Below are 13,999 nucleotides of genomic sequence, written 5' to 3' on the forward strand. Positions count from 1 at the left end.
AAATAGGAGAGAGAAAGTCTAGAGCAGAGGTCATTCTTGATTCCTTTATCTTTTCTTGTAGGAATATTCAAAGATTGATCAATAAAATTAAGAGTGTAAATCTAAAAATGAGTTGAGTAATAATGAAATCATATGAGGGGTGTAGTGTAGGATTTCCTGCAACTACAGCGGTGTTTGCCCTTCATGAGTCGTGAAAGACGTACTCTAAAAATTCTTGTTGTTTCTTTCCCACGTATTAAGTGCACGAGTTTCCGAATAGAGTTCTAAATTTATTTTATTTCCAAGAGAATAAACAAAAGTGAAATGTGATTGCCGATGATGAGGCAGTGACAAAAACAAAAAGCTTTTGTACAGTCGGGAAGGGTGATAGCTAAGAGAGAGAGTTCTGTAACGCAATAATAAAAGGCGATCTGAGAAGAAGATAGAAGAGGAGAATTGTTGTCTCGTTTTACCACCAATTCATCGCTCTCTGTCTTACTTCATTAATTTTAGGGTTAGGGTTTTTAATATACCTTTCTTCTCTGGTGGATTGTATTGCTGAGAAGTAATTTTATTTTATTTTTGGAAGAAAATGAGTGTGGATCCGGTTTCAACCAACACTCATGGCAACATCGATGAGCAGATTTCACAGCTTATGCAGTGCAAGCCCTTACCCGAACAAGAGGTTCTTTCCCTTTCATCTTCATTTCTAAATGCAAATTATCAGTTGTTGATCCCTGGCTTCATTTACGACGACTTTGAGCTTTTTTGACGGAAAATGTTGGATATTTTCAACTTTGGGGTTGTTGGAAGTGATCTCGGTTATAATGCCCAAATTTACCGCATATTTTGGAGATTATAGGATGTAGATGCGTGAATTTCAGTTTGATTGTTTTTTAGTTTTCAGTTACAAATGGTTTAGTTATTTAGTTAATGATGATTAAGTCTGTCTGCACTTGTATTTACTAAGCAAGTGGACATTTCATATTTGTGCCTTTAATTGTACAGGAGGTGCCTGGAGTTAATTTGAGGGGGTGTTAAAGATATTGCACCGAATTAGCTGTATGACTTAGGCTGAGTTTGGTATTTTTTTCTCAAGTGGCATGATTTTTAATAACCAAAACGTGTAAATTAGCAGCATGAGCTGCATTGATTATACACGTAAACCTTGGAGTAGGAGAAATCTCAGGGTAAATAACACCTGTCCTTAGTATTTTTTCTCACTGATATATTACCCACATGGTAAACGTTAGCTCCTTTCCCCTCAGCGCATAACATTGTAAGCACGCTGTACACTCTTTAAGTCATAACTCCTCTCACAACATTTATTGACGACTATCCATAGACAATATTGCAGTACTGTACAACTTGAAAAACCTTTAAATTATCGTAACGCTGTTTGTATTTCTTCAATGCTTAAGGTTTCTATATTTATGGTGGCATTGCCACATTCCAGCACAACCTCGTTTCCCCGTGTAGAATCAACTTGCTTGTGCTAAAAAGTTACTATTGTAACTGCTGTAGAGTTTTGAAAGTACCAAATAAGGTACTCTAATAGCTAGCTTCCGGTTAAAGAAAAGTAGGCTTCTTTGGATAATTTCCATTTTTTGTTTTATTACACTCTGTCCAAAACCTGTGGAGATTTAATAAATAAATTCCCTTCTCCAGCGCATGCCAGTTTGTTTTGCACAGATATAGTATTTTGCCACTGACAGCAATATGAATATATGACTTGCTAAATTGTGCTTTTCTGAGTATAGGTCAGGACATTGTGTGAGAAGGCTAAAGAGATATTAATGGAAGAAAGCAATGTACAGGTGTGATTCTTCTTCTACTTAATTATATGTTATTGATCATCCTTTTCTTGCAATCTTACTATGTTGCTTTCGGAACATCGGATACCCCTGTTCTTTTTGGTATTGATTATATTCCTATAGTCTGGAACTTTATTTCATTGTCTCTTCAAAGCTCCAATGAAGCTAGTCCCACATCGCCTATTATGCTATTTGTTAATAGATCAGACCTTATCTCACCGAAACACAAAACTAAAACAAAAACAACCGCACATAAATTCATGAACCCTATTATTCAGACACTGTTTGCCCTACTTACATACTGCTTCAAACTTTTTTGCATGTATGACATATATATATATAGTTAAATGATTGTTTTACCGTGGGTGTATTATTTCAAGTGTATGGTTGATAACGCTAGTACTTTTGATTATTCCCTAGCAAATAATTACTGAAAGATTTATGTGGGATTACTAATTAAAAATAATTAAATTGAAAGATGGGATTTCAGAGTCTGGGTAGTGGACATTAGTAAGTCTTGTCTTGCTGAATGCTACAGTTATCTCTGTCTGTTTTGGATAAAAATTATTCTCTCTTGCTCAGATCAATATCTTACCCATATTACTGCTGATATGCTCTGGTGAATAATAATGCACCTCTTTGTCTGCTGTACTTTTACTCGAACAGTTGATTTCGCAACATCCGTTATACTTTCCTTGATCCTACAACTTAATAATATCGTTAATAATAAGAAATGATAAAATTTGGGAAACCTCTTTGTCTGCTGTATTTTTACTCGAACAGTTGATTTCGCAACATCCATTATACTTCCTTGATCCTACAACTTAATAATTTCCTTGATAATAAGAAATGATAAAATTTGGAAAAGATTATCGTAACTTTTCAACCAATTTTAGTTATTCATCAATAGTGAAACTAGAGGTTTATCATGGGTAATAGTGTAACAAGCTTAAAGTCATTGTAAAATTTGTATCATCTTTGGAAATGCAGCCTGTTAAAAGTCCAGTGACGATATGCGGCGACATCCATGGGCAATTTCATGATCTTGCAGAACTTTTTCGCATCGGAGGAAAGGTACTTTATAATACTTTTAACAACACTCTTAATTTGACATGTGACTTACAGAAATGGGTAATCATGTTGAGTTTGCTTAATATCTAAGCTACGGAATGAAGTGCTTTTTAGGTACTTTAGCTGGTGAAACAAATTCAAGTGTTAACAAAGAAAATTAATGATTTTTGTCTGTATGACATAATTCTTTTCCTTTTTACCAACTTGCGTGAGTGTCACCCTCCAGCATTAATTAATGGGGTTATACAAATGCATTATTATTTGCACTGTTGCAAGAGGTTGTTTTACTTGTTAGCTGGTATCTATTGTTTGATGCACATCTCCTTATTAGCAATATCATTTATGGGCATTTTTCTGTTTGTTCTTGGGTAACATAGTTTAGATTTATTTGCTTGTCATCAACGCATCCATTTATTTACAAATTGCAGTTTAGTGTAACACTTGATCATGTTAGTGTGTACTTGTGGCATGTGAACTGCTGGCATTTATCTGCTTTAGCTCATGGGCAAGGCTTATGATGCGATCTTTCCATTCTTGGGTCTCACACACGTTTAACCAATTTAGCCACTTAAAAACCTCCTACTCAATTAAATGCTCTCCTAGATTTTATCCCTTGCAACTGCTCTAAAAAACGGCATGCAAACTTGGGGAAATCACATGCTTACAGAATGATAAGATCGTGTGCAGATTTACAAAAGCATTCTAATCGTGCTTTTCATGTAGCAGTTTTTGAACGAGGAAGAACATATGAGTTCAAAGGTCATTGTTTTGAGTGGGGACATGATATATGTTCGATGATTAAAAGGCTATTGTTAACTGAGTTTCCTTCTGATAATCCTGTTTGTGTTGAAAATCTCTTGCACATGCATGCATTGATGAATTTGGGGTTTAATCTATGTTTTTTTTCCTCTTTTGGTGTAGTGTCCAGATACCAATTATTTGTTTATGGGAGACTATGTGGATCGTGGTTATTATTCAGTGGAAACAGTAACTGTAAGTAAATAACTCCGTTTCTATTTTTTTAATAAGAAGAGTTCAGTGAGAAAAGACCAAATTATTGTTAGCCAAGTGGTTTCCTACTCAAGCTTTGTAGTTGTTGGCAATACAAGCTGTGGTTAGAATTCTCAACGCTGATCTTCTGTTCTATGCACATGTCGGATATGTTTTTGCATGCTACTTGGTTTTAAGAGCTTACGCCTAGCTATTAACCTCTCAAATATTAATGGCCTGAAAGGTTGTGGTATCTATGTTCTGCAAACCGTGGATCCTAATCTGCTATCTGCATTTGTTTGTGGGAGCTGGCATGCTAATCTATAGTAGATTGGTTATAAATATCAAATACAAAATCAATAAACTAGCAGTGTGCAATTTAGGGGTAGCTCTGGGTCATAAGGTGCATTTTTGAACTTGTTACTTCAGAATTACTGACTGCTTTTGTTCATGCAGCTGCTGGTCGCCCTGAAAGTGCGATACCCGCAAAGAATTACCATTCTTAGAGGAAATCATGAAAGTCGCCAGGTAATGATGCTCTATATTATGTCATTCTTTTGCAGGTTGTTTTGTCATTGCGGGTATCTTGAATTTTGTGGTGAATAGACCGAGTTCAACAGTCGATCTTTCTGAAAATGGATTAAGAAAGAAAGAGATTTGACTCCTGAGATAATAGAACAGGAGAGTGTAGATCGTTATTACTTACTAGGAGAAAGATTTAAGGGTTTACTTTAGTATAATACAGGAAGAACCGAAGAAAAAGTGTGGCTGCGGAAGAAGAATGGACGTAAAACCCTAAATTAATATTTTATTTGTAATAAAACTCATACGTAGTTGTAATGAAACCCCTGGGTTTAAATTTTATTCCTTATTCTAACTTAAATCCCAGGCTGAACTAAAAACTAAAATTCAATATAATTTTTTTTTTCATTAAAATCTTTTTAATAAGGCCCAATATATATCTAATTTTGAATGGAACTGCATAGTGCATGCCGTGTATGTATTTCCTAGTTTATTTAATCGCTGTATCGAAGAAATCATACCGAAACCAACACCCTTACAGGCATCGCTGTTACACAGCATCTTGGAATGGTGCTTTTTCTACACCAGGCCGAGAAATGAGGATCTCATGCCCTGCGTTTCACATATGTAGTTTAGTTCGATCATGTGCATCAACGCACCATAGTAGTGTGTTAATTTTATTTGATCAGTCTCATTATTTGGTTGAAGGTGACTTTTTGGTACATTTTTCTTTGCAGATAACACAAGTCTACGGGTTCTACGATGAATGTTTGCGAAAGTGAGTTTTTGTATGCTTTTATGTTAGGGTGCCACATTTTGTTGAATTTATTGAGGTTGGATGTGCTTTATTCTACTCCCTAACTAATTTGTTGGATTAGTAGAACTGTGAACGTGAGCATGTTTACCCAAGATAAAGTCATTGACAGATATACCGCGAAATGCCTTGCCTGTTTGTGAATTTGGTGCTTTCTCGTTGATGAGTTGCCGCGACCTTTGATTTTGCAGTATACTTGTGTATGGTTTCACACATTTATTTAAACATCTAGAAGTGTCAAGTGTATTGTAATATGGGGTGACTATGGGGGTTAGTACTTGTTCTTCATTACCGTGCCATTTGATATTAGAAAAGGTGTTAGTTTCCTGAGTCTACATGTTTGTCACAGCTTTGAGCAGAACCGTGGTAGGAGCATGCAACTTGCAATGTATGGCCATTAGAGCTCTGTCTCGCTATACTTGTCATTCATTTTGTATATTCAGTGAGCCAAGCTTCCATTAATAGTTAAGAGCTATTATTAGCTTGTTTAATGCATCCCTAACTTGTCTCTCCGCATCAACGAACACTCATCCTTCACTATGAAAAATAATTTGCGGCTTCAGCATTAGTTCTCTTTTCTTTTTTATCTGTTATGTTTATGTATCCTGTAAGGAAGTTACTATCACGGGTAGACTTTTTCTGATTTAGCAAGGATCCTCAAGGATGCTCAGAAATCTAAGCTATCACTTTTAAGCCATTTATCAACTGCGCCTGTTAATCTTATCAGTAATAGAGCATTCATTGTCCTTCCGTTCTTGCCATTCAGTACGCTAAAAGAATTTAATGTCATATGTCCTGGGCGTGGATAGTAAGATCCTGAAGAATTGCTCGAATTTTGTTCTTCTTTCTCTTTGTTAATCCATTCTCAAGATCTCTTAATGTTTTTTGTCAGGTACGGCAATGCGAACGTGTGGAAGACTTTTACGGACCTATTTGACTATTTTCCATTGACAGCCTTGGTCAGTAGGGTTATTGCTACGAGTGTTTCATTAGTTCAAGGATTTTTCATTAGTTTTTCTAGGATTTTACTCTTTGTATCACAATTTGTAGCATGTTTGCCCTGACCTAATATATGCTGGCCTAAAAAGTCCTGGTCTGCTTGTTTCAAGATAATCGTTTGTGCTTTGCATGCTCTTATGTACCTCTTACTGACATAAGCTGTGCATAAGTGGTTCCATATTGGTGCATCTAGATACATGACCGAATTAAGATTGTATTTTAAATAGGATGACGTGTCCAGCCAAACTGCTATGGAATGTTGTTGCTTTAGTAATATCAATAACTTTTGCTTATGAATTACCCTGTATCTTCTCGTGGTGAACACTAGTGACTTAACTTTCAATTTCTCAGCCTGGCGTATTAGATAAACGTGTAAGTTCTCACAATTTTTTCCCTTTTCTTCTCAAATCCTCTAAAGGTGGAATCAGAAATTTTTTGTTTGCATGGTGGATTGTCACCATCTATTGAGACCCTTGATAACATACGCAATTTTGACCGTGTACAAGAAGTTCCTCATGAAGGGCCCATGTGTGATCTCCTGTGGTCTGATCCTGATGATCGATGTGGCTGGGGTATTTCTCCCCGTGGTGCTGGTTACACATTTGGTCAGGTAAGTTGAATCTTCACTTGGGTTGCTTTCTCTTTCTGTTGAAATATCTTGTAGTCTCTGATAGATTACTGTTGTATTTGGTACCTATTTGGTTGTGGTAGGACATATCTGAGCAATTCAACCATACAAACAACCTGAAGCTGATTGCTAGAGCTCATCAACTAGTAATGGAGGGTTTCAACTGGGGACATGTAACTAAGCATTCTTTAACCTTTTCTACCTTCCATTGTTTTTGGCTTTCTCAAATTGGCCTTGTAATTCTATAAGCATCTGAATTTACACGCTGACCGCAGGAACAAAAAGTGGTAACAATATTTAGTGCTCCTAATTATTGCTATCGCTGTGGAAACATGGCATCGATCTTGGAAGTTGATGATTGCAGGGGCCACACTTTTATCCAAGTCTCTCTCTCCACCCCTCTGTCTCTCTCTCGTTCTCTATCATTTGAAAGGAAAGAACCTTACATTGTGTTTTCTATTTATGCAGTTTGAGCCCGCTCCAAGGAGAGGGGAGCCAGATGTGACACGGAGAACGCCTGATTACTTCTTATAACGTGACTTTTCATTTTCGTACGAGTTGTTGCCAATTTTCAAGCGGCAATTGCTGGGTTGGTGGATGACAACGATGGGATGGTTGCGATCTGTTTCCTAGCAGATGTTTTATCGGATGTAAGATTCATCATGTCAACCTGCTGTGTTTAGTAGGCTGTTGGTAGTGATCTTTGCAGGTTACAAAAGAAGAAGAAAAGCTTTTGAAATGAGCCAGTGAATACTACCAAAATTTGGATAGTTTTTTAGTCCTAGTGCTAGATTCCCTTTAAAAAGGAGGCAGTAGTGCTGGCTACGCTGCAGGAGAGCTTGTAACTCATCCAGCTAGACATTTTTTTGTTTTTGCATCTGGTTCTCTCATTTTCTCTTTTGTTCTTTTCATTTGTAGAGTGGAGCAGACAATAGTATTTTCAAAGAGTGCCTTTCCATCATTTCCTATACTTTTGGCTGTTTTGTTGTTCCACAAGTTTCTGTAAAACGCAACAGACCAAACTATAATTTCTATAATATTTTTTTTAGTCTTTTTGTTTTCTCACTGCTGCAGTTTATGGTAGTTGGAAAAGCAGTTTTGGTGCCTTCAGCTTCAACCCGTAATGAATATCATTATAGTTGCTAGCATAATTCAAGCGTCTTCCATTTAACTTCACGGATCACCCAACCATCTGTCCCCATCTGGGAGGATAGATGGATCCATCAATTCCCATCTTCAAGGAGTATCTTTGATCTTTGATGAGTGATGTGATAGATGATGATACTGCCTTGGCGGCAACTCCATATATGTGATCCGAATTACTAGGTTAAAAATGGATACAGATGGTTACCTGAGCCAACATGCAATTTTATAACCCCAATCATAAAATCTTCAATTTATTTGTATATAAGGGTGGTCAAGCAAAAACATTTTAAGTCAAATAGAAATACATGCGCAAATTTAACCCAAAAAACTGCATTCCTGGGTAACTAGTGGTACACAATTATGGGTTGCAAACTTGCAATCTAATTTATTTAAGCAAACATACATGTCACGAACGTCCAAATAATCAGCGCTGTTCAGGATCACTTTTGGATCAGTATTTTCAACCCCGTGATCAATGATTGATCCTGATTTGATCTTCACAATCTCTTTTCATAATTTCTCCCGCTGTTCAATCTTCTAAAGTACTCACGTAGATAATTATATAAATGGGTAGATTTAGTGTTGAAAGGCATCCCCGTTGAATCCACGTTGGAGAAACCCGACTTCATTAAGGTGGCTAACATCACTCCATGTCTTGAATACCCATTTCTTCTCCGTGAGATGGACTACATTTATCGAAGCGTTCAATATTTTTCCTGCACTGGATTCACCAGTAACCGCCATGTAAATGGCTCTTAAAATACCACCGTGAGTCACTACGATAACTCGTTCACCTGTGGGTACGTAAGTACAAGAGAAATGGTGTCAAAATTAATTTAATAATGGTTATTTAAGGCTAAGGTATCACATCGAGTGATTAAGATATATCATCTCACTATCATGTCTCCGATTGATAGCTTAAGGGAAAACTTGTTGGCTCGATCTATCAATCATTAATTTTTCATATGTAGTTGCATCAAACGTAAGATATAGTGTATGTATACCTTTGTGTTTGGATGCAATTTCTTCGAGAGCAGAAACTGATCTCTCACAAAGCTGATTAAAGCTCTCTCCTCCACCCTACATACGAAAACGCAATATGTCATACTGTGGTACTTGGTGAAATTGTACGTAACCAGGTATATTATTAATTTTTTACTTACAGGGATTTCAAGGTCCTTATCAGAAGAGAAGAAAGCAAGGTAAGCCTCAGGCTCTTTCTCTTGAATCTCACTCCAGTAGTAGCCTTGTAAGCTTCCTACATGCCTCTCCTTCAAATCTGGTACTTCTATCACCTCCGGGATATGGCACGTCTTGGCTATCATTTCGGCAGTGTTTTTAGCACGTTTGAGGTCGGAGGAGTATACAGCAGCAGGTTTCAACTCTTTTCCTAACCTAGCAGCGATCTGTAACAACGACATAGTCGCATATGTCAGTTAAAAAAACATGCTTATGTTTCCGCTGTATTAATTATAGTTTAGGAATTGATATAGGTTATGTAGGGATATTAACTGCATCGGCTTGCTGCCATCCAGCCTCATTAAGCTCGGACTCTAAGCTTCCTTGAATTCTTCCTGCATTGTTCCATGTGGTCTCTCCATGTCGAACTAGTACGATCTCAGCTACATTATGTGGAACTTCGGTTGGAACCTCGACATCAGCTACCATGCCAACCATGCCGTTGATTCTGATGAAATTAGCCACCATTAACAAATTAGTTTCACACGTAAAAATTAAATAGTATAAGTACGTACTGTACTAGATATTATGTATATGTAAGTATCAGTCAACAAAAATAAATAAATGTAAGCTACAAAGGAACAAAAAGTAAAGCGCGATAAATCAAATCAATAACAACAAAAAATTGGAAATTCAAGAAAAGCATAAACGTACGCAGACTCATTTGAAGAAACAACACAAGTTGCCATTTGATATAGCTACTAGTGTGTGTGTTAGCTAGGAAGGTTATGGTATTCTGAGAAAGAGAGAGAAGTATATAATCTGTAGGTTTGTTTTAAGAATGAATGGTATCGAAGCTTGATGATGTATTTATAGAGAAAATAAGACCTTCTGATAGACACCTGGGCACTGAATTATTGATCACAATAATGCTATTATTCAATAGTACGAAAAAATAAATGAGAGAAACCTACTAAATTATTAGTTAATCAATCAATATGGTGATTCATCGAATATTTGAGAATCTGCCCACAAATTTGGGAGGAGACTCAAATGGCAACGTGTAGCGTCACTGTCGGATTCCAAACCCCATGTTATGTGGAGTTACAGACCTACAACTTAATTAGTTATAAGAGATATTGGCATAATAATGCAGCATGGACTGTGGAGAGAAGATGCATTCACCCTTTGCAGCACTTATGATTCAAGCTTAGAAATGGTATATGTACGTACCTACAGTCTCTATGACTATCTAGGTGTATTTTGTGCAAAAATGTTGGGGAAATCAAGCTTACGAGGAGAAATAAGAGTTTGGGGATATTCTACAAGCCTTCATTTTCCCCTCATAGGACAGGGTTTAAGGCATATGATTGTGACAGGAATTCATGAACGAAAGAATAATATTGTCATGTAACGTGGTCACGATTACATAATCAAATGTGGAAGAAATAAGAAACTGGAGAAATTAATGGAATAGGAAACCAAACTAAATAGAGCCACGTAACTTCTTTTTTTCTTTTTCATACTAATCATAAGTGGAAACTTGTAAAAAGATTCACGAATAGAGTACTACTGATTCAAATTATTATTGGTCGACGCCAAATCAACTTTCCCTTTTAACAATAAACAAAAGAAAAGCTAAGCACATGTAATGTAATATGCTTTTAGTTTATGTCGAGGATCATAGTTAGCGGTGGAATCATTTAGGGACACATGGCCACTATCAAAGCAGAATATCCCATCAGAATTTCGAAACGGTGGAACAACGGGGTTTCCGGGTTGTACGTTATAGTAAGCAGTAATAACCAGAACACCCTGCCACGGTTGGGAGGGGCCGACCGAACGGAAAACAAATAACTTCATTTCTCTACATTATTGGCATAATGCAGAATTCACCCTTTTATACGGCAGGTCAGGTGCGGAACCATGTACGAGGAGGAGGGGTATGGTATATTATTTCTAGGATCATATGGTATTTTCTACTATGTATACCTATAGCGAAAATAATTTATATACCGTGGTTGAATCCCGCGGATTATACCGATAGAAAGAGTGGAGGTGGGTACATTAAACCTTTCCCTGCTAAACCACCGGGTTGGAAAGAATCCCACCCCACTCTCGGATAACCTTTGGGATTTAACCGGCAGTTCCGAACCTATGGTCTCCATCTAGGTGTATTTTGTGCAAAAATGACGTGGAATGCAATTAGGAGGAGGAGGTACACCTTTTCCCATCTCCTCAAATTTCTTTATCAGTATTTGTTTTCGCTCGTGCACTTCTCCTTTTCTCTCTGAAACCTGTGGTTTTGAGATAGAGAAATAACAGTTCAGGGATACTTTTTACTCCACAAGCCTTCATTTTCCACACCCATAGGACATGGTCTAAGACATACGATTGTGATTGAAATTCGTGAAAAGCAGGGACGAGCCCAGAAATTTTTCTAGGGTAGGGCTAGAATATCAGTAATTGTCAATGCGGTCGAAGTCCGCAACAAATCTTTTGGAACGAGTTACATGAAGAATGATTAGATTGGAATTGTCTATAGAATACTAGATAGATATATTTTTTTTGGATTAAGACCCGCAAATTTTAAGTACAAAAATTGATTGGAATCATTAGATAAAGAAATTTATGGTTTATATAAAGGAAAAATATGAAAGTAAATGGATGTGACCAAGGAAGTTCTATGTTTCCAACAAGATATTGGGATAAAAATTAATTGTGCTACAACTGCAAGGGCTAATCATAAATAGAGGTGGGCTAATTACTAATATTGAAAAAAATTACCTATACAAAATTTTCATTAAACTAAAATTAGGGACGGGCTATAGCCCGGGTTAGCCCCTTGCTAGGCCCGTCCCTGGTGAAAAGAAAAGAGTAATATTATCATACGTGGTCACGGATCTCCTGATACAAAATAAGAATCTGGAAAAATTAATGAAATAGAAATCTAAACTAAATTCATGAAGCCATGTAATTTATCATCTTTTTTCTTCAAATTATTATTGGTCGACACACCATAAGGAACTTTTTCTTTTAAGAATACTAGTTTCTCACCCGTGCGTTGCACGAGTCTGTTTTTTATTCATAAAATATTGGCTGTTTAGTATAAATAATACCGCGATAAAAAAGGGGCAACAATCATTAAGAATGGTATTCTTCTTACATATAAAAAACCAAAAACTAATATCTTAGTTGGTGACATGACGCCGAAGAAAAGAAAATGAACCAAAAAGGACTAAAACAAATAGAAAAATGTTTTTCATACTCTTCACCACCATTTCCTGTCCCGGTATTTCCTACTTATCTAATTGACTTTCCTTGCCAATCTTTACTAATTCTAATACTCAAGATTTTCAAGAAGACAGGATTAGGAGCAGTAGCCAGGGTAAAGCACTCAACTAAAATTGATTCTTTTAGAAGTTTGGTCGAGGAAGTCAAGATAATACTTTGTATTAGAGACCAGACCACCCTTCAAACACACGGTACGACCATCTAAAAACAAAAGTTGTCATTTACCTGCAGTAGAAGAGTAAAAATGTAAGAGTACAACATGATTTTATTATATCCGTCCAAAAATGTAGAGGCAAGCAGCTTAAATCTTATATATAAACTAAATTATCATACTTCGATAATGTCACGGATCCCGTATACACTGTAGACCGTTTTCCTTCAAAAATAATACTGTATTAAATAATGGACGTATTCTACAAATTGCCTCTAATCGCAACTAGGAAGCATGAACCTAGTAACAAAAAGCTAAAAACGAAGGGAAGGTTCGATGATTTAAAGAAGTCACAATCGGGAGATATAGTTACGTATTTCAAACCCCCTCCGGGAGCAAATACTGAGAGTGCGATCGAGCATAATCGAATGCTTTTGTAGTGAACACTGTTAGTACAATTTTAATATAGTTTGTCTTTGTTAACGAGAGGCCACAAAAATTTTTTGCTTTAGGCCACAAAAAATGCAGGGTCGTCCCTGCATGTTTCTCTTTGGAGGTTTCTGCCCAAAGTATTTTCTCCCAAGAAGATGATCCTTCCTTGATCTAAAGGTATGACCATGAGGAGAAACTGTACTGATATGATAATTTCCAGAGATAGATAAATCTCTCTTAATTCTACCAATGAGATTTTCATATTAATTTCTACATTGTAAGGATTTCCTTATTATGCACATCAGCTTGATTATCTGAAACAATTAATGGGAATCTTCCCTGATTGTTTCTTTCGGCAGAAATTATTTCCTTCCCTTTCTTATGGAAGTGCTCAATAGGAGAAGTCGAGCCAAGATGACGCAAGGCCAAGCCAAGCCGACGCCAACAGTGCGCGTCCTAGCCAACAACGCCATCCGCCTTTCAATAGCTAGCCATAGCACCACTCCACGGGCCAAATTACAATGCCGCATCTGTCAACCAGCAGCCAAAGACGCAGCGCTGACGCCCACATCCCATGGCCAAGCCAAATTTGCGCAAAGACCGCCAATGCAGGAGCTGCGGATTCTCCTTACCTCCGAAAAAGGTTAGCCGGATCTTCCTGACCATCTCTTCGTGATTTTTCGTTTCGATTTTGTCCTTGTCTGTCACCATCTCATGCTTACCTCGCAACAATTCCCTGTTCCGAGCTAAGCAGGGGACTTAATGTTGATGGTGATTTTTAGCTTAGGGTTAAAATCGTAAAACCTTAGTCTGACGTGACGCCACTCTGTAAGGAAACAGAGCCGTGAATATCAATATCTCCACTAGCACATTTATTGAGCCTTTCAATACGCCTATGAGAAATTTACAAGGGTACCTTTTTTTTATGTATATAATATGTTCCACAGCAGAACCCTCAGTATTGACTGGCATCATCTCCG

General features: G+C 37.1%; 2 protein-coding genes across 2 annotated transcripts; one reads left to right on the forward strand and one right to left on the reverse strand.

Moving 5' to 3' along the window:
- Nucleotides 1-299: 299 nt before the first annotated feature.
- LOC113309799 (serine/threonine-protein phosphatase PP2A-2 catalytic subunit) lies at nucleotides 300-7,881 on the forward strand. The gene is made up of 11 exons (XM_026558311.1): nucleotides 300-664; nucleotides 1,740-1,796; nucleotides 2,784-2,867; nucleotides 3,786-3,857; nucleotides 4,311-4,382; nucleotides 5,114-5,154; nucleotides 6,083-6,149; nucleotides 6,608-6,799; nucleotides 6,901-6,990; nucleotides 7,093-7,200; nucleotides 7,286-7,881. The coding sequence occupies exons 1-11, from the start codon at nucleotides 572-574 to the stop codon at nucleotides 7,349-7,351; spliced, it is 942 nt and encodes a 313-aa protein (XP_026414096.1). The 5' UTR covers nucleotides 300-571; the 3' UTR covers nucleotides 7,352-7,881.
- Nucleotides 7,882-8,194: 313 nt separating this feature from the next.
- On the reverse strand, nucleotides 8,195-9,994 carry LOC113308464 (metal-independent phosphoserine phosphatase-like). The gene is made up of 5 exons (XM_026556931.1): nucleotides 9,857-9,994; nucleotides 9,476-9,650; nucleotides 9,127-9,369; nucleotides 8,968-9,043; nucleotides 8,195-8,757 (listed from the first exon to the last, which is right to left on the reverse strand). The coding sequence occupies exons 1-5, from the start codon at nucleotides 9,889-9,891 to the stop codon at nucleotides 8,540-8,542; spliced, it is 747 nt and encodes a 248-aa protein (XP_026412716.1). The 5' UTR covers nucleotides 9,892-9,994; the 3' UTR covers nucleotides 8,195-8,539.
- Between the last annotated feature and the right edge of the window lie 4,005 nt (nucleotides 9,995-13,999).

This window comes from Papaver somniferum, chromosome 9 (assembly GCF_003573695.1).
Source record: "Papaver somniferum cultivar HN1 chromosome 9, ASM357369v1, whole genome shotgun sequence".
NCBI classification, from domain to species: domain Eukaryota; kingdom Viridiplantae; phylum Streptophyta; class Magnoliopsida; order Ranunculales; family Papaveraceae; genus Papaver; species Papaver somniferum.